Source organism: Chenopodium album, chromosome 5 (genome assembly GCF_948465745.1).
Source record: "Chenopodium album chromosome 5, dcCheAlbu1.1, whole genome shotgun sequence".
In the NCBI taxonomy this organism is placed as follows: domain Eukaryota; kingdom Viridiplantae; phylum Streptophyta; class Magnoliopsida; order Caryophyllales; family Amaranthaceae; genus Chenopodium; species Chenopodium album.
Genome location: NC_137838.1, coordinates 141,483 through 163,659, shown reverse-complemented (window position 1 = coordinate 163,659; position 22,177 = coordinate 141,483). Strand labels below are relative to the sequence as shown.

At 33.8% G+C, this 22,177-nt stretch overlaps 1 protein-coding gene across 1 annotated transcript; it reads right to left on the bottom strand.

Annotated features, from left to right (window-relative positions):
• Positions 1–12,285: 12,285 nt before the first annotated feature.
• On the bottom strand, positions 12,286–21,700 carry LOC145629924 (nuclear poly(A) polymerase 3-like). The gene is made up of 11 exons (XM_081682164.1): positions 21,496–21,700; positions 21,162–21,359; positions 20,935–21,012; positions 19,708–19,827; positions 18,669–18,731; positions 18,421–18,582; positions 18,088–18,201; positions 16,906–16,968; positions 14,392–14,697; positions 13,933–14,103; positions 12,286–13,212 (listed from the first exon to the last, which is right to left on the bottom strand). Exons 2-11 carry the CDS (start codon positions 21,303–21,305, stop codon positions 12,847–12,849), a joined length of 1,587 nt encoding a protein of 528 aa, XP_081538290.1. The 5' UTR covers positions 21,306–21,359; positions 21,496–21,700; the 3' UTR covers positions 12,286–12,846.
• Positions 21,701–22,177: the final 477 nt, after the last annotated feature.

Genomic DNA, 22,177 nt, shown 5'->3' with positions numbered 1-22,177 from the left:
CGACATTTTATGACCCCAAGATGTATCCCCTTAAATCTCAAAAATTTTTGAAACCGGTCCTCGAAACATCCCAAATTTCTCAAAAAGCGTGGATTTCAATTTTGGAATTTTTTTTGACTATTTTTCACTCGCAAATAAAAGTTGCCGAAATGTTTACCATGATCCCTTATACCCTCCGGGAGTCCAATTGGGTGGTGGAACCATCCAATTTGCCTTTAAACGGCCAATTTACCGGTTTACAACTTGCACCGATTTCATTAACTCAAGTCTACCACCAACATTTATGATAACATATAATGATCATTTATGGTATCAAACGATATTATATGACCCTGAAATATATTCCCTTAAATTTCAAGACTTTTCGACACCAGGCCCCGAGACCTTCGAAATTTCTAAAAAAAGCATGGATATTAGCCTTCAATTTTGGAATTTTTTGAATTTTATTCGTCTAGAAATAAAATATTTACGTAATGTTTACACCGGGTTGGGTGGAATCATCCAATTTGCCTTTAAACGGTCAATTTACCGATTTACAACTTGCACCGATTTCTTTAACTCAAGCCTACCACATAAATTTATGATAACAAATAATCATCATATATGGTTCCAAATGATATTATATGACCCTGAAATGTATTCCCTTAAATTTCAATACTTTTCGACAACGGCCCTTTAATTTTGGAATTTTTAGGCTTTTTTCGCCCGGAAATAATAATTGCCGAAATGTTTACCATGGTCCCCAATACCCTTCGGGAGTCCAATTGGGTTGGTGGAACCATCCAATTTGCCTTTAAACGGCCAATTTAATTACCGATTTACAATTTGCACGAATTTCATTAACTCAAGCTTACTACGAACATTTATGACAACATATAATGATCATATATGGTTCCAAACTGCATTTTATGACCACGAGATGTATCCCCTAAAATATATATACTTTTCGACACTGGCCCCGAAATCTCCAAAAATTTTCAAAAAGCCTGGATATTAGCCTTCAATTTTGAATTTTTTGATTTTTTTTGCCCAGAAATAAAAATTGCCGAAATATTTACTATGGTCTCTAATACCCTCCGGTATTCCAATTGGGTGGGTGGAACCATCCAATTTCCCTTTAAACGACCAATTTACCGGTTTATAACTTGCATCGATTTCATTAATTCAAGCCTACCACGAACATTTATGACAACAATAATGATCATATATGGTTCCAAACGGCATTATATTACCCTGATATGTATCCCATAGAATTTCAAGACTTTTCGACACCGGGCCCAAAAATCTCCAAAATTTAATTTCTCAAAAAGCGTGGATATTAACCTTCAATTTTGGAATTTTTTGACTTTTTTTCGCCTGGAAATAAAAATTGATGAAATGTTTACTATGGTCCCTAATACCCTTTGGGAGTCCAATCGGATGTGTGGAACCATTCAATTTGCTTTTAAACGGCCAATTTACCGGTTTACAACTTGCACCGATTTACCGGTTTACAACGGCCAAATTAATTAATTTCCACCGAACTCGACTTGAACCGAAGAACCAAACCATTTTAACCCGTCAAAACCCGAATTCAACCCGACTTGTTATTAACATGACCTGAATTCAACCCGACCCGTTCCTAATCCGACCCGAATTTAACCCAACATGTTACAAACCCGACCCGAAATCAATTTGACTTGTTATTGACCTGTCCCAAATTCAACTCGACTTGTTATTCACCTGACCCGAATTTTACCATACCTATTACTTACCCAACCAAAAAATTCAACCTGATCTGTTACTATCCCGACTCGAAATTTACACAACTTGTTATTGACCTTACCTAAATTCAACCCAAATTGTTCCTGACCCGATTTCAAATCACCTTAATTGCAATTTAGACCACCTTATTATTGTTGATCAAAGCATTTTATCTTGGGAGACCAAGTCGGTCCAGGCCAGCAAAAGAAAGGATCATCATCCTCAAATTTAAGAGTTAAATATAGTATATATTTGTTGTATGGTCAAAGGAGATAATTATCTTCCTAAATTATAAACTATAGTTCCCTAGTATATTTCCATATATATTATAGTCAAAGGAAATAATTAGCTTCATAAAAATGATAATTATCTATTTATAGTTACTTGAACCCGAATATGACCCGACTTGGAAATGACCCGACCTGATTATAACCTGCAAATTATTGACTTGAACATAACCCGACTTGAATCCGAGAATGACCCGACTTGGAAATGACCCAACCTGATTATAACCCGCAAATTATTGACTTGAACCGAACCCGACTTAAACGCGAGAACCCGACTTGAAAATGACCCGACCTGATTATAATCCGCAAATTATTGACTTGAACTGAACCCGACTTAAACCCGAGAATGACCCGACCTGATTCTAACCCGCAAATTATTGACTTGAACCGAACCCGAATTGAACCCGAGAATTACCTTAACCCGTTTTTAACCCGTGAAAACCCGAATTAAACCCGACATATTGTTCACCCGAACCGAATGTAACCCGACCTGTTATTAACCCGACCTAAACTCGATAAGAAGCATAACCTGACGTCACCCGTTTCAAGCATGATCCAACTCAAATCCGACCCGCATAGGTTATGGAATTAATCTGAAATGACTTGACCCAAACCCAACCCGTTTACCCGAATTGATAGCTCTATGTATAACCTTAATTCTCTAATTGGTGAGGAACCTTTAAAGGCCCCCCTTATAAATACGTTAAAATCCTCCTTACAGAAAATTCATCACTTAAAAAATCTCCGTACTCTTTGTCATAGAGAATCTCGGCGTCCCAAAGTAAAACCAAAGACAAAATTGTGGTTAAATAGCTAGAGTATAAGCAATACTATATTTAATTTTCAATGTGGGAACGTTATTTATTTGTTTATTACAGGAAATAACATTGCAAGTAGGGATAACAATGGGTTCAGGGTGCTACCCTAAAATATGGGTATTGGTCCAATTTTTTGGACCCTATGGGTATGGGTATAAGTGGTATCGGGTAGAGTAAGGGTTTGGGTACAATGTATTCAGACCCAGACCCTACCGAGACCCTTCTCGCGAGCCCATCAAACCCAGACTCGTACTTATACTTGCCCAATTTACTAAATCAAAAAAATTAAATCAAATAATACTTGTGAAACCCTAAATATGTGAGGAGCTTATAGCCGCCTTGCATCGTACACGTTAGTCACCCAAGTAATTGATACTATAAAAGTTATGACTATGATAATAGTTTTTATTATTTGTTTTGGACGGGGATGTTAATAGATGTTATTGCTACAATTATTGTTGTTAATAGAAGTGGGGTTAGCTAGTTTTGGCATACCAGTACAATAAGTTGAAATCCCACATTGATACGAATAGGAAATATAATTCAGTTTAATTATGGTTCTCTATGTTCGAAGGTTACCTATATGCTAAAGATAGGTAGCTTGTGTCAATATTGAATTCGATTGCCTTCGGCTAGCTGATGTGCAAATAGCCATCTAGTAAGGATGGACTAATTTTTGTTTTTGTTTTTTTTTTTTTTTTAGTATATCAAATTATTGAATTGGATCATAAGATTGTAGCACACTACAAATTTAGAGAGGGGGAGAGGGGTGCGTAAACATATAAAACACAATATCGTAAGCAACATTGGAAAGGTCATCCATAGCTTTGCTATCAGCAGATATGGGAGACTTAATTGGTGCCTCGAAGCTCCTCTCACACAACTCCACATTTGTTGGTACCGCGGCCATGGAATCTCGAGCAAAGCCATAGTCTCTATAGGACAAACCTTCTCGTACTTCTTTAAGCCAATTTATTATGATTATGTTATACCTATCAATGCAAGCTTTGAGGAGTTTCTTCGTCGGTTTATCTATCGTTCGATTCTTTAGGAGACCGGAGATGTGATCTCTGGTTTTGCTTGCCTCAGCTCGTCGTCAACATGGGACACCATGATGGTGGCTAGGTCTCTCATATCTTTTGCATTACCCGTCTTAGGATCTGAGTTTAATGTTGTAACACAAAGATCGTAGTTATTTGTTTGCTTGCATGTTTGGTTTATTAGCAATATTAAGGTAGCATTTTCACCATTTGCTACCACTATAAGATGCGCAACAATACTAACTATTATTAAGGCTTTAAAACTTCCCTCCATGTGTTTGCTTATGCCTTAAAATTTAAATGTGCCTGCAAGTTAGATAACAAGACCGTAATTAGCTAATAATAATGACCTCATATAGGAGACTTTGAATAATCAATCCCTTTTGCATGCCCCCAGTTTACAATAATTTTATTGTACATCGAACATTTTGCGAAAAGTGACCCTTTTTCGTATAAAAGTGACCCTTTTTCTTCTACAAAAGTAACCATTTTTTTCACAAAAGTGACCCTTTTGTTTCACAAAAATGACCCCTTTTATTCACAAAAGTGACCCTTTTTTTTCACAAAAGTGACCTTTTTTTTTCACAAAGGTGACCCCTTTTATTCACAAAAGTGACCTTTTTTTTTTTTTTTTTTTGCAAAAGTGACATTTTTTTCAACAAAAGTAACCCTTTTTTTTCACAAAAGTGACCCTTTTTTTTTACAAAAGTGACATTTTTTTCAACAAATGTAACCCTTTTTTTTCACAAAAGTGACCCTTTTTTTTTCACAAAAGTGATCCTTTTTTTTAACAAAAGTGATTTTTTTCACAAAAGTAATTAAACTACATATGCAAAATAGAGTATCAAAATCAACTAAAATAAACACAAAATTAACAATAGTGACCCATATTTACTGAAGTAGGAGAGTGTTTCAGAAGACATGATAAACCGCCTATTATCGGCCGTTGAGAGCTTGAAGATGATGATTGCGAGCTCGTTGAAGGAGATCTACCATAAAGTAATTAAGACAATAAACTTGAAAATCGAAGGGATATAATAAATGAAAGGAAGAAAAAACTTGGATCACCCAAAAAGAATGAAAGAGAAACTCTGAGTAGATGAAGAGGAGAGAAAAAAAAAAGGAGAGAGAAGTTCTAGTATCTGAAAGTGGGAAATGAGAATGAAGGAGCGACAAATATGTTTAACTTGGGTAGGTGAGTAAAACCTTCCTTTTCTTTCCGCCGCCATTCAGTAAAATACTGTACACCGGGTTTTATTAAATATGAACTGTTGAATAATTTGGTGGAAAATTTTTATTATAATATTTTCATTCCAAGTTGTCATCATCTTTTTCTTATTTTTTATGCTCTCTACTCTCTACTCTCGAGTACATTAGCCTCTAACTCTCTAATATAAGGGTCTGTTCACATTTACTGAACTGAGTTGAACTGACCTGAACTGAACTAAATATTTTATGAGAGAGGGAAATTAGGAGCTGAAATGAACTGAACTAATTGGAGCTTAACTGAACTGAACTGAACTGATTGAAGCTTAACTAAACTGAGCTGAAATTAAGTAAATGTTAATAGGCCCTAAGTCTATTTTTTTTAAAACCCTAATATAAGTCTATTTTTAATCTCTCTTACTGGCGGTAAAATTCCAAAATTACAAAAAATAATAAAGTACGTGATTATTATTACTAAAATTAAAAAAAAAACTTTTAGGTGATTATTACTAAAAACGACAACAATAGTAGCGGATTATTTTCTATGCTTCTTTTAAGAATTTTCTTTTTTCAAAGATGATATTTTTAATAATTGTAGTAATGAGTTGAAAACTGTGCAAAAGAAAAATAGTTTCGACAAATAAAAGAAATTATAGGGATTATTAATTTTTATTATTAAAATCTTTTTTCATGTATACTACAGAGTATTAAAATCTTTGAAATGTGGTAGAATTTGGTGAAGGAAATGAGAATTAAAGTTTAGATAGCGTTTTTAAAGGAAAAAAAATGGGGGAAAAAATCACTCAAAAGGGTCAAAATAAGTGTTAGGTGGGGCCTAAAGACGGAAAATCCACCGGATTTTTAAAATGGGTGGTAATCTGAGCATTGGTTTAATTTAAGGGGTGGTAATTTATAATAAAAAATTAAATGGGTGGTTAGTTCGAAAATGGTTATATTTTTGGGTGGTAATTTAAAAATTAACCTATTTTATATCTCACAAATAATACCTCTTTGTTGCAAATAATAGTTAACGAAGGTAGTATATGAAAATTTTCAAATTTTCCCGCTTCTCAATGCATTTCATTATAATAGCATATCTAATTATGCAAATGCAAATTTATTTAAAAAAAATATACAAAGTATATATATATATATATATATATATATATATATATATATATATATATATATATATATATATATTTGAAAAGATATACAAAGTATATATTAATAACATACACATAAGTACATATATCTAATGTATAAACCACAAACAAAAACATTGTTTTTTAAGCTTAATAATTTTTGTTTGATATGCAATAATAATTTTGTTGATTTAAAAAATTCTACATATTTAAATGTGTATCCAACGTTATTCATGTGGTCAAATTATAGGAAATTAGAGCAATACAGAAAACTTACCAAGTCTGAGCAAAGGTAAAGAAAAAATTCCCAACAACACCTGCAGAGGATCAAAGATGTGCAACTATAAGAGAGTGGAGAAAAGAGAGATTTTTTTAGGGAGGGGGGGGGGGGGGGGAAGAGGGGGTTATAAGAGCAACTCCAGGCAAATTAATTGTCAAATTAGCTTGTATGCCATATAAGCTTTTAAGCTAATTATCTTTCTAGATGATTTGAATTCCAATGACTAGTTATCAGCTTACTATTTAAATTATTATTCATTGTTTTCATCTTAATTAATTACTAATTTACTTTTAACATTATTTTCTTTTTAGCAAGGTTTTTTTTTTCCTAGCAAATTAAACTACATTGGCAAATCTAATTTGTTTGGCCAAGGCGCCAAGCTAATTGCATATATTCTAGCTCAGCTCCAATGGTCAAACTAGTAGCTAGAGACTATATAAAATTACAAGCAAGTCCCTAATTACAATCATTGAAGTTGCTCAAGTCATTATTGGTATGAAATTTAATTAATTAATTAATTAATTGTTGTTGACACACTTCCCTTTTAAAAAAAATTCTAGTTGATACTTGATATGCTTCCTTTTGAAAATAAATCTAGTTGATATGCTTCCTTTTGAAAATAAATCTAGTTGATATGCTTCCTTTTACGAAAAAATTAGTTGATATGCTTCCTTTTGTAGTTGATATGTGCTTCCTTTTTAGTAAATATATGCTTCCTTTCTCAAAAATCTGAGTAGTTAATAATATGTTTCCTTTTCTATAATCAATAAAAAAAATTTAAAATAAGAGGGGATTTTTCTGTATGGCTGGTCATACCGTGTAGCCGGGGTTACTCGAGTTACTCGATTAGAGGTTACTCGAGTTACTAGGTAAGGGGTTACTCAAGTTACTCCTGACTGAACCCATCAAGTAACCCTTGACCGAGTAACCCCTTAATTAGCCTCTGACCGAGAAACCCCTAACCGAATCCATCAAGTAACTATGTTCACGAACACACTCGTTAGCATCTTGAGTATTAATTCGAGCTTAAATGTATTTTAATTGGACTTGGTTAAATAAACGAGCCCTAATTTATCATTAAAAATGTTTTTTTTTTCAAGTTTTAATGCATCTATTTAACTTTATATAAGATGTTATTTTTCTTTATATTGAAAAAGGTAATGAAAGAGTTTTCATGCCTATATATGATGAAATAATTAGTATTTTTACAAATATGTATGAGAAAAAGATATATAATTTATTGAGTTTTATTTAGGCGTGAAAAACTTATAAATAAACTCAAACGAGTTGTTCATGAACATTATCAAGTCGAACATGATGTTGTTCGAGCTTTGTTCATCTATTTGGCGAGCTTAAGACTTTTGTTCGATCAAGCTTGTTTGTTAGCTTAACAAACTAGTTTTGATCCAGCATTGAGCGATCTTGTTCGCGTGGGAGTAGTTCACAAATGTATCATCTCGTTTACACCTCTATTTAACGATTTTTTTCACAAGATATACAATGAGGAAAATAAATAAGAAGTAATTATTAATGATAATATGATAATATGAATACATATAATAAAATTATATATTACTTTTCTTTTGTGAGTGAATTTTGAGCAAATAAAGTGTATAGAATGATTTTGATTTATTACCAAATGGAAATGTTTATAATTTACAAATTGCAACCATTTAAAGTTTATAATTTGCAAATTGCGGCTATTTAAAAAAAAATTGCAATTGCAACCCAATAGTATTAGTAACTTGTTATTTTGTTAATTGTCACCCAATTCATTTTTTTCCTCGATTCGAATGCTAAAAAAATGTTATTATTAAGGTTATAGGGGGTCATTTTAATTTTAGATCTTAAGGGTCCAAATTGAGCTCGAAAAAAAAAACGTAAATGCCTTGTTCTGTTCAGTTCTGGGTATTTTAATTTACGTTCCAATCCCCTCCTAATTGTTGTTGTGGGGGTCAAACAACTTATCCTTCCTACCAAGTACAGTCTCAATCACCACTGCACCAACAGTTAATTGGTACTCTATAATTAATTGTAAATTGTGTAGATTAAGAAAAGTAGTTGCAAATAATATTAATTGTCTTCACCTTAAAAAAATTATTAAGTAAAAATAATTTCAGTTCAGTAAAAATAAGTTTAGTTCAGCAAAATTCAGTTTTATTAAAGAAGAAGTATAATAGAAAATCAGTAAAAATAATTTCAGTTTAGCAAAAATAATTTCAGTTCAGTAAAATTAATTTAAGTTCAGTAAAAATAATTTAAGTTCAGCAAAAATAATTTCAGTGTAGTAAAAATAATTTCAATTCAGCAAAATTAAAGTGAATAGAACGGGGCCTAAGCATTTAGGAGGATGAAAAATTATTTTGGAGGTTCTTGGTAGGTAGATATTGCAAGTTTGATTTTATGTAATAATTTAAATGCAAATATTTATCTCCTATTAGCCTAAGTCAAGCAAAAGTAGAACAAGTTTATCTCCTTAATCAATTGAGCAAGTTTATCTTCCACTGTTCATTATCTACATGCCTAATTTATTTTCTTTTTGGGATTTCAAAATTACACGTTTATTTCTATTTAAAGAATGTACTTTTTGATAATATTATGTTTTTTTGATGAGTTGTCATCATTTTTTTTTTTTTTTGTACTTTTGACATCATTTTCCAACACTTTCTCTCTATCTCTATAATGATTACCAACTACCTTTTATTTCTATATATCTCTATGACCTCACATACACATATGTACTTCCCAATCATGAGTTTTAAGGAATCTATAAATTCCTTAATTCCCGTTAAAAATAAGAAATAGGTATATAAATAAGGGACAAATGGAGAAATGATCAAAACAAATTGTACTTCCTACATAACACACTACATAAACTAGGGGTGAGCATGGGACAGGTACCCGTACCGTTACTACTAACGGTTCGGATAACCGATAACTAATATCACTAAAAGTGATACCCATAAATCGAACCGATAAGTTCGGGTACCCGGACTTCGGGTACTACCCGGATTTTCGGATCGGTTATCGGGTACCCAATAAGATATCCAATAGTGATAATTAAACTCAATAATGTAGTTATAATATATCATTTAACACTAATTAACAACAATATATCACATGATCTTTACCAAATTATTAATAATATTACTAATCAAGTAATCATTGATATTATAAAGTGATTATGAAGTAAAGTAAGAGTTTATATTTTGGAAAAAAATAGATTTAAGTAGGAAAAAAACAAAAAATTGCTTATTGGATCGGATCGGGTAACAGCTAATTTTAAAATGATACCCATAACCATACCCAATAACAAATTATCGGAACGGGTACCCGAACCGTTAAGGTTATCGGATCGGGTACCCTAATTTTCGGAACGGTTACGGAACAGGTTTTTGGTTTTTCAGGTAGTTTTGCTCAACCCTAACATAAACCTCTCATCTCTCCAAAACCCTAGCATCCATTGTTGAATTTTAAAGGGGCTTTTATCGGTTTTAATCTGTGTAAAGCCCCAATCCTAGTTTCTTTGAAGCTTTTTTAGGTTTTATAATATGCTTCCTCCTTCTGGGAGTAACTTTTTTACCTCGAAAGAAAGGGGTTCCGACCACATTCGAAAGACAATGGTTTTTCGACCTCCTTCGAAAGACAAGGTTTATCTCCTTTTTTTCGGGGGAGAAATTTCTTAGTTTTGAATTCATGATAGTAGATCTAATGGATTGTCGTGAAATTATTTCGTTGGTGAAAAAGTTATCAAGTTTCGAATGTAGACAGATGAATCGGAAGAAAAACATCCTCACGGCTACAAATGATCGTTAGATTGTCTCTCCAACAAGGTTGTATTTTCCAGCGATATAAGCGGGAGATGTTCCACAATGCAAGATCTACCTGACGATCGTAGTTTTTATGAAGGAAAAATTTATTTGATTCAATATCTTATGTATTTGTTAACGTTGAATCTATTAAAAAAAATGGAGAAATGATCAAATGCACCGTGTTACACGGTGTATCAATCATTGCCTCCCTTTTCATTAAAAAAAAGTTTCTGACAGTAAATAAAAGCTACTTTGCAAATAAAATTTAATATTCCTAAGGCAACTACTAAATTACGAGTAATAAAGAGATACAGTAATATGAAAAAGTTTCCATGTGGTAAATTTGGTGTAAATGAAATAATATATTGTATGAGCTTTACATGAAATAATATATTGTATGAGCTTTACATTACTTGAGAAATGAGGCTTTTAAAATAAAATAAAAGGTACATATATACACAGTATATATATAGAATTGGAATGAAAAGTTGATATCAGCAAGAAAAGAAAACACAGAAAATGAAGGCATACCAGCATGTTTGTTTTACCCTGTTGGTTGGTGTATTAGCAATACAACATCTTAGAGTAGCTAATGGTAATGAATTGAAAGAGATTACATGGCATTGTTGGGCATTAAGAGTGAAGTAATTGATGGTAGTGGTGTACTGAGGTCATGGAATGACTCTGTTCACCATTGTTTTTGGGAGGGTGTGAGTTGTGGGCACAAACATAATAGACCTGGCAGCAAGGGGTTTAAGAGGAATTGCAGCAAAATAGGTTTACGGGATCATTGCCAAAACTTGTAGCCAATCTTTCCAGGGATTTAACTTGGCTTGGGATTGGGAAAAATCTTATCAATGGAGAAATTCCTACCGGTATTGGTAATCTCATTTAACCTTAAGGCCATTATGATGGAACACAACAAACTCACAGCTTCCATCCCTCCTGATTTTGGGAACCTTCATAACTTGGAATGTCTAGACCTTTACTCCAACAAGCTAATAGGTGAAATTCCCACTTCTTTTGGAAATTTATCACATCTAAGAAAACTTGCTCTCCATTATTTACAAGGGTCCCTACCTATGGAGATTAGCAACCAAAAAAACTTGGAAATTTTTAGTGTGTCCAATAATTGTTTATCAGGAGAACTTCCAAATGTCTTTAACAGCTTATCAGTTCTTCAACAAGTGTACATGGATCATAATTTATTCCAAGGTCTGATTCCTCCGTCATTTTACTATTTGGAAAATGTTTTGAATGTTGATCTTTCCCATAATAACCTTTCAGGCCCTATTCCAGAATATCTTTCTTCGTTTCCCTTGATATATCATCGGTGGGTCTCTTCCCAGACATAAGGAATGCATGATGGTTATTATAAAGATTGGAGTGGCATGCTCAAATCAATTGCCACACCATCGAATGACAATAAGTGCAGCCATAAGCGAGCTACTAGAAGCAAGAAAGACCCTTCTCATCCCAGGGCGGAGGCATAATTTTCCAAGAGGTACACAAATCTAACACAAGTTCAATAACTCTTTTTTTTCCCTACACTAGCTAGTATTGCTAGTAATTTAGTTTTTCATACAACTGATAAAACACTGAAACGTGATTTACAGCAGGAGCATGAAAATTAGCATCAGCTTGTGTGGAATCAAAGTATTCTGACAGACTCGGTCCTAGGATCCAAAAGTGCCAGAAAGTCGAGCATCATACTACACAATATGTTCTTTAGTATGTGTTTCTGTTACGAAAATAAATTTGGAGGATTTTTTATCTTGGTAATGTACATTTTATCCATGGTGTTTCTTTTTAGATTTCACAAGTGTGTACTGTACTAAATCAGCATTCTGTAATAATTACTCAGACACAATCTAAGAGATGCAAAGGTATCGACTGAAAACCCGTGGTAGCATTAGTAATAAGCATTACTAGTGTTTCAAACAACTTATGCTTCTAGATCACAAAAAAATTACCAAGCAGAGATATGCTGGTAGCAAATTTCTGCTCAATGACTTAAAATAACTGTTAAATGGGTAGCCAACCACAAGTGATTCTATTGTCGATGATGTCACTTACAAACACAACGTAGACTACTACGAAGTATTAGCCTATTATATTCCTCAAAAGAACAGGTATTTTTAATGAAGTTCAATCTGCTAAGATTTGAAAAAATTAAAAAAAAAATCCACTGGATAACTAAGCAGCTTCATGGCTAAAAACAATCAGCAGTGTATCTTTCATTCTTTCCTCTAATGTTAGTTGATCTTCAAAGACTTAAATGTACTGTACTTGTTTTTTTTTTTTTTTTTTTAGTACAGATGTAGATTGCCACTTAAATCTATACATTCCAGAGCAATTTGTGCCCTCTTTATGTACATATATCTATTGTTTAATCACCATACACAGATGCAAACGCTACCTAGAGCTGATGATTAGCAGAGGAATCTACCAAAAATAGGGGCTTTTGGTTTTTCTAATCTCCATTTCATTTTATGAAAAGAAAATTACTGCAAGCCTAAACCAATACGCCAGCATGACCTCCTTCCCTGGCAACATAACCGACAAAATTGTTCGGCGGGTACACAGGCATTCTATACTGATCATATTCAGGAATTCCGCAGAATGCTTTCCCTCCGTTCATTTTTCTGGTAAAGAACTGTTCAATGTTGGGCAGTTCTGAAGCTGGCACGATACTCAGTAACATCTTCCCTGGCTTTCCTCGGTAGCAGCTACTAAGACAGTTCCTGAATTCCTTCTCAAGTGAAGCTACATTGACACCCATACATTGATCAACATTAAGGCCCCAGTAGAAAACTACACTTGCTCCAGAGTCAACATGTTCAGTGGGGTTGGGGTCACAGGAAACGTTGATGTCCTCCAACTGCAAGAAAAACCAAATATGAGAAAATTTTCGGACAACAATGGGAATTGTTGTGTTGTATGTGAGTGTTGTTTGCACAAACGAGTGAAAGGGAGAGAACATGCTTACAGTATACCTTTTCTTTATTAGACTAGGCATACAAAGTGTGAGCAACTCACCAGAAGAAAAGGCTTACAAAGTGTGAGGGTCTCGATAACACGGAAAGCAGATAAAGACACGTCACACACACAAAATAACGATCATAGGATTCATGGCTTCAAGGAACAGAAATAGCTTGGCGTCAAAAGGTTCTCTCATCATCTTTAATATTCTTACACATTCTTTACCTGTTCATCTAAAATGTAGTTCTTATAGCATTTTAACAGACGCACAAGGAATGAAAAAAGACAAGAGAAGAATGCCAGCAACTATTGGCAAGAGACAGATGCCAACAACTGTACAAAGAGAGACACATTAATGAGAAATGGCTTAAGGTAAAAAGGTTTACAAGCCATGTGAAGTTATATTAATTCAGTTCTCCAACAGTCTTCTTTTAATAAAATAATAAAATCCCTTAGACAACTAGTAATTTAAAGAGATAATAGTTGTTATACCCCGTGAGATCTTTACTTTAATCTGAAAATTAATGTATATAGCCTATCACTATAAATTGCCTCCAATTTGTATTCAGTGTAAAGACAAAAATGAGCCAAAAAGTGTCACATATAGACCATCACTAACCTTCAAAATGAGAGAGGGAAAACGTGATTTCACCCATCCAGCCCATTCTCCCAATTCATCTTTTGCACGAGCTAAAAGGTAAATTTTAAGAAATTGGGGATACAAATGACGGTACATGAGACTATAAGGTTCAAATAAACAATCCCAGTCGAAATCAGGCCGCAGGATCCCCTGGAAATTTAAAGATAAAATGTGTCAGAAAATATAGGTCAGTGAAAGCTGTAAAATTCAAAGAGACAAAGGTCAACGAACAGAGTATCTTGAGCATTATTGTCTATACTCCACTAGAATTTAAATGTCAAATAACTTATGTTTGCTCATAGTTAATAAAAATGAAAAATCAACCAAGCCATTTATAAAATCACAGCCTGGTATCACTAGTTGTGCAAAAGTATCTACGTGATGAATTATAAAATGGTCAAAAAGGCTTTATTATTACAAAAAATCAAGTCTGCTAACCTTGGCGATTTCATGCCCTCTGAATAATTCTTTCTTAATTCGGTTAAACGTGCTCAGTGTGACATTAGATTGGCACCATTGATTAGGGCTACAAGGCAGACCAATTGGCATCCAATTTACTTTCTCGGTCACATCTTGCACAACGTGCATCATTCCATCTTGCAAAACAACAGGTGTAGGCCAGGGCCAATTGGCAAATGTGTTGAAGAAGTTCAACACAAGTGCACTTAAGCAAGCATCTGGACTCATTTGACACACAAAAGCTGATAATATAGCCCAATGTATCCCTCCTAGGAATCCAAACAGCTGAAAACAAACATAGAGCTGTCAATTATCCAGTAACATGGAGACTAGCCTGAAAGATGTGACCAGATGGGATAACAGTACAACACCTATGTGACAAGAATATAAAATATGGATGTATGAGAGATGCAAACTTAAAACAACAGAAAGGGAAATCACTTAAATGTAAAATCCAAATCTTCCAAACTTCATGCCTTTCATTTCTCTATTTACATGAAAAAAACACTCAACAAGTTAATCCCAATCAATGTTACCACTCTGACGTCACATGGAGTGATGCCATGTTTGATAGTTTTAGCTTTAACTGATGGAAAAAGTGGACATAAAATCGCTCCCCTTAAGACAACCTGGCCTCAATATACTTATAAATCAATCTGGAAAAGGGGGTACATGGAAAATCACCCACCCAACTCCTAAAATCTTTGCCTCAGATTATTGGGGAACCAGAACCTAGAAAAACACTCACTTATAACCCTGTCATAGGGATGCATCCAGAAGTGAAATTCCCAAACATTAAGAGCGCCATTTAGGGTAGTAAAACAATATAATCAATGGGAACGGACACAAAACAGTTGTTTTCCTCTCCAAACATCCTCCTATGATCTAGTTCAGTGACAAAGAAGGAGAAGACCAAATACAACAGAGAGATAAGCTTCCACAGGCAAGCATATATCACTGTTGTAAGCTTGTGAAAAACTGAGCATCCCATCCATGATACACGATGCCACAGCGAATCATACTCAAGCAGAACACACAACAACCAGATATTGCTATATAATGCCTCACAACCAAAAAAAGGTTATTTGAAATTGACAAGACTAAGGTGTCATGTACAATTGCATTTGTTAGCTGCTTTAATTGATACTGAGGCAGGAAGTAGGAACCTCACTGAAAACCGGTGTAGCTACCACAGATAATATCAAGTGCAACTATACAGGCTTCTTTTTGTGTACTAACAGAACATGATCTACTGGAGGCTTGTCTCTTTTCAGCACTAACTGCATGTCCATTCATGGCAACAACATTAACAGTACAACCACCACAGTCCAACAAAAAGAATTGCATAATTACTTTACACTTAATTAAAGATTAATGAATGGCCAATAGCCCGTAAATGATAGATTATTAGGACATTCCTTACATGCACTATTGCATTAAATGAAAAGGCAAGAGTTTAGAAATTAAACATCATAACAAGTTGGTGGGGGAATTGACAGATTGACTGATGGCCAAAATCTAGTTAACAGATCAAGGTGTGTGAGTAACGAAAAGGAGACTTGTTGGTGCTAGTTGAATGTGAAGTAATGGCTTTTGTGCAACGATGAGGGTCCTGATATAGTGGAATCATTCGGGTTGTTACAACCTCTAGCAGATGGTTCAAAAGTGATTCTAAAAGAACCTATACTTCACCAAGTAGTGCTAATTTCCCCCTTTTAAAAATGGCTCCAGTCACTACATTTATGCTAAGTCTGGTTGCTCGATCTGTTGATTATGGTATGGTATTGTCTGACTCAAATCCAAATATTGGGCTACTTTATTTGTTTGCCATATCTTTGCAACGTGTTTATGGAATTATTATAGCAGGTTATGACCCAGTAAATTGACACGGTCCACAATATAAAATACCAAACCTTCTGCATGTATTTATTCCAAGTTTGAGATATGAATGGTTGTAGTAAGCCTGGCAAGTAAGACCAGTTCTAAAATTTTGCATTTTGCACAGATAGAAAATGGATATAATTACATGAGGCCTTCTATTTCTTGTGCTGCAGGATCATAGCATTAATTACATCTTTATGTAAACATACTATACTTTGTCAATTTAACAATTGTTTGCTAATAACCAGAAAGAGCACAAGTTGCTGCCTCACTTTTTATTCCAGGTAATTATAGTTGATGGTCCCAAGTTGCAACTACTACAGATTTGAGAAGAACTAAATTATGAAAAAATGGGATTTAAATCTTAGATGTGTGCTTAAAGCAATTCAAACATAGAATACTCAGTCCCTCTTTATGTGACATTCTTATTAAGCAGAAGAGAAAAAAAGAATGTTGTTGGGTTTCAAGAGATCCAGAAGTCACATGGTAAATGTAATTATACGAGAACTAACACCAGATTAATGCATTCTAAAACTTAGTAGCAGTCAAGGAGCACATAGCTCCAAAAGCAAACTGTTAATCTCTGAGGAAGTTCAAGCAGAGATGACTTACATTACCGTAAACACCACGTTGTTTGGCCCAAAACTTGATGCACCGCAGCAATGACTGAAAATTCTGTAACATATGAACCACATATATAAGAAATTAAAAACTGAATGCTGTAGATATACAGACCCAAAGGGCTGAATGAAGAAATAAAATTATATATATAGGTACAATTTATCACTTTTTTATTATATTACACATAACTCTTCATTAAACCTCAGGAACCAGTGTCAGATGACTCAGATCCGCTATATTCACCAAATGGATATGGATACTTCATGTTAGATCAAAAAAATTTAAAAAAACTCTTTGTAATATGGATGTTTGGTAACATTTTCTGCAGATATCATACTATAGTACGGATGACAATTATTCCTGGTAGGATTAATTTTTCCTTATTGAGCTACTAAGTGTCACGAGTGGCATACCAGGAAAAGGATACCAATTATGACAACCACTAATGAATAATGACTAGTTCGAACATTGTGAACAGTCTGATCCTTTTTTTTTTTGAGAATAATGTTGGGAGATGATTAATGCAAAGAAGGTATCATATTAGACAAAGTTCACCAAGATGCAGCACCACCTATTACCCCATTAGAATGAATTAATCATCAACATGTAGACAGCTCTCATAGATCTAAGAGGAAAGGAGAAGTTGATTAAAGCAAGACTTTAAGGTATCTAAAAGGATTGATAAGAAAGTGAGACGACTTGTGACCAATATTAAAACATCAGAGAGGTGAACTTATCACCTCTTCCAAGTTTCATTTTCTTCGAATTTACTTTTAATAATCATTAATCTACCAATTTGTTTTCTACCCCACAAGGTTAATGTACATGGCTTACTTAATACAACTGCAGATCACTTTAACTCAAACAATATGGAGATGATATGCATAGGTTGAAGGAGAAGTGAAACACAGCCTGTGTCCTAAACAACAAAACTAGAAAACGTAAGGAAGGCTAAAGCATTTGAGTAATAATAACTGTACTTAGTAGTAAATGCATATACATCGCTCAATTGTCCATCACAACTCACAAAAGGACAGGCCAAGTTCAGCCCGCACGATGAGCCAGGGTTCAACTTCAATAGTTGAAATGCTAGCTAGTAAAATGCTCAACATAAAAAATATATATATATAAAATAAACACACACACACACACAAAGAGAGAAGAACATACTACCTCCAAGTTTGGAACAAGTTGAAGGATGCGTTGATTAGTACACACACCAGATAAGCTTTTCAAACTAGTTTCATCAATACTAGTCACGAACATTGGATTCAGCAGGTCCACATTCTGCATTCATGATTTCAGCAGATCAAGAAAAGAAACTTTTTCATTAGGATGTGTTCTTTGTAAGGGAAAAGGGGAAAATTTATATACACTGTAATGGAAATAAATTCAATTATAAAACAGAAACAGACAGAATGAAGATTAATTCTCATTTATCCTGGTAAATAAGTTCTATATTGTTCAGAGTAACTTTCCATCTTTAAGCAGCTAGCATTTACTCACTTCAGGAACTGACATAACTCGAAGTTGAGCATACGGCATATCAACAGAGATCCCTTCAAATTTAAACCGCATTAATGGCACCTTAGCATCCTTGACACAGTAGATTTCAGACACTTCAGGTGAGCTTTTAAGCATATTGTATAAAACAATAAAGAAATCCTCCTGCGATGTCAAAGACAAATATGAGACAACATCCAACACATAGCCACGCATCAATCCCATAAAATAGATAGAAAAAAGAAACCTACTTCTAGAGTAGCAAACCGAGGGCCAACACATATAGCATCAATGTCTGATTCTGAATTATGAACCTGGGTAAAAAAAAATAGAAATGAAACTACAGATAAAATCCTGAATCATACTTGTTATCAAACGCCGCCTAACCGGAAACACAAGCATGATATTAAACAATTTTCATCAATTCTAATATATATCAACATGAAAGAACAAAAGATGATATGAGCTTCATTAGAAACAAATTTAACTTTAAAATGACATCTGAGATTTTTAGTTTAAATTTTCATGGAGATTTCAAGATTATATAATTTTACGAGCTTGCGCATATTATGGTACTTAAAATCATTAGTAGACCTCAATACCGTCTTGGATACTTGATACTCCAACTTGGATATGAATGTTTAACAATTCATTTTGGACCATAATCATCAACCTTTCATAAAATGGCCAACTCCTCGATATATACCTATGTCAGACCGGACTGACACTACTACCCGAGTCCATGTAACATACATTCACAATAGTCAAAGCATAGGAAATTTAGAATTGATGGATCTAACAATCATATAAAAATGCATGCCTCTCTGTTAAGCTTTAACCAAGTACTAAGCATGTTGACCATTAACTCTATACTTTGCTTGCATGTAGACCTCAAGGCACAAAAAACTGACTAAGGCCCTATAAGCTGTTGTAGTAGTTGAACTGTTATATTTTAGATAATAGAGAATAGCTAGCAAGACTTTAGTGTTCTATACAACAAAATGCTGAATTAGGGATAAAAAAAATAGAACAGAACTTCAAATTTACTTTCTCCAAACCATTAATTATACCTCGCAAAAGTCAAAACCACCCCAAAACACTATTTTATCAAACACTGTTGTTTATAGTTAGAAGATCCATAAAATAAAGAAAAAAAATATTTCATAATTAACAGGCCCAAAATCTTAATATATAAAAATTAAAAATTAAAAAAAAAATGAGTTTATGTGTGTAAGAAACATAAGACCATGAGTCCATGCACATAGTACAAGTGCAAAATAGAATTCTTACCCCAAGGCCAAAAGATCCATAAGTTAATATTGTAGCTGATGCATTGTTGATCCATAAGTTTCTTCTCTGTTTAGGGAGCTTCCTCAGGTGAGCAATTTTTGTAATCCATTCCTGTACAGTCTACAGCACGGAAATAATCACCATGAGCCAATTAAATAGGACACTGAAGCATTTAAAATTAGATCATACAACACAAAGAAAAAGCAGTAGTTTATACAACAAACACTTAAATGGGAGGTCTGCCACAAGAGGGAGAAAAATGACTGCCTCTATCAATAGCTTATCTGAACAAAACACTACCCTTTGAAGAATGACTATACAATTGAATGATTCCCTTGAACAACATACACTATAAATCCACATGGAAACTCTTGAGTTCAAAATCCTACTTTGGTAGAATGGCAGCCTGGCAGGAGATAAAACAAAATTGGAACCAGAGATCCGGACCCATTAGCTCTAATTTGGTGCATATTATGTACACTTAAGACTATTAGTTTTGAAAAATGCATATTGCAAAGTAGAATTAGATCATCAGCCGAATTCCGATATCATTATTGCTCTAATAGCACAACCTATAATGACTTCTCAAGAAACTTGTTAGCTCAAATATGAATTATGCCTTGCACATATGCTAGTAGTACTACTTTCTCCTATTGAAAAAGGAACTTTACTGCGTTTACCCCTTAGTATACAAAGTTTGGACCAATTTCAATTTTGCTGCAATAATATACATTAGATGCCTTGGTGACATTCTCATGCAGTCATACTATCCTAGCATCAAAACTTTCACTGAAACAAACCAGTTTTTACACACAAAAGCACAAGTTCCTGATCAAGAATATATGTATAACACTACTGTTATCCATATGCCTCTTATGAGACTTTGGCCTAAATCATGTGTAATGGAACCGGGTCAAATGTATGCAACCGTACTCGACTACTCGCGCATCGGCCTATATACAACAATTACAAAGAGAATTAATTTCCTTGGTCATAATCTGAGCATTTCCACAAACCCCCAAAATCTTAAGCCACATTAGCTTCATGCTTCAAACAACAGCCAAGAAATGCATGTATAAAAAAAAATATGACATAAAACCACGATTTTCTAACTATAGGCAATCTTATATTCTTATAAACAAAACCCACTCATTAAATTAAATCATATAATTAAAGGCGCAAAAAAAAAAAATTAAATAAATAAATAATTAAAAGAAAAGGAAATACCTTTTTGAGCTTCTGAATTATGGCTTCTCTTTTGAATGTCTCTTCAGGAGACGGCACCAGACCTTCACTAACCATGAACTAAACCCAACAAAAAAATGAAATTAAACCCAAAACAAAATATAATTAAACCCAGAAAAAAATACTAAAGATAAACCCAAAAACAAATTAACATAAAACCCAGAAAAATTAAAGATAAACCCAGAAAAAATTAATAAATGGGGAAGTACCTGATGTAAAGTAATGGAGAGATGAACATCCATACGAACAAGGAAAGCAGGTGGAAGCGGATTATAAACAGGAACAAAGCACACGACGTTGTATGGATTAATTACATCAACTCTTCTTCCTATGTGATGGTATGCATTTGCCATACACCAATATCACAATCTTTAATCCTTTCAGCGCTAGGACTAATTGCAATTTCTCTACAAAAATTCAAAAAAAAAAATAGCAATGTTAGAGAAAAATTCTGGGTAATCTTGAAGAACAAAAGAAGAATTGGAAATGGAAATGCAACAGTAAAAAGGAATTGGAGAGAGAAAGAGGAACACAATTACATACTGGTTTGAGTTGAGGAAGGGTTAAGAGGATTAGCAACACGTTGAGGAAGATGAAGTTTGAAAGAGTACTACGTATTAAATTTTGGAGAAATTTTCTGGGTTATAGTACTCATGTGGTGGTCTGAAACTGAGATTTTTTAAATGTATTCAAGGGGGCAAAGGTCATTTCTCCGTTTGGCTTTTGCCGTTGCAGATATGGGTTTCCAATTAAGGCGCCCGCGTATATGTGTATTTACTGAAAAGTTTTTATATACACTCGGGTGTAAGGTACACCTAAAGATATTTGTTTACTCATTTGATGATAAAATGAGCAATAATTATCGAAACAAACAAATAATATCCTTGGGTGACCGTGCACCTGGTTGTATATAACAAGTTTTAGTGTTTACCTCATTCTCTTAACTTATTTTTGCTACTTGTATTTCATTTGAACTAATTTTTAGTTTCAGACAATGTCGTGAGTTATTGCATTATTTTTTGTCAAATAAAAATCCAAAATTATATTTAATTTTGGTAGATTGACATGTAATAAATATATGATAGCTTATTAGTTACGAAAAATTATCATGATTAATCCCAATTTTGCTCCGTTCGCTCAAAATAATCTCAACTTTCGATAATTTTTTAATAATCCCAACTATATACTTAATCCGTCCAAAATACACCCAAGTGACAGGATAAAC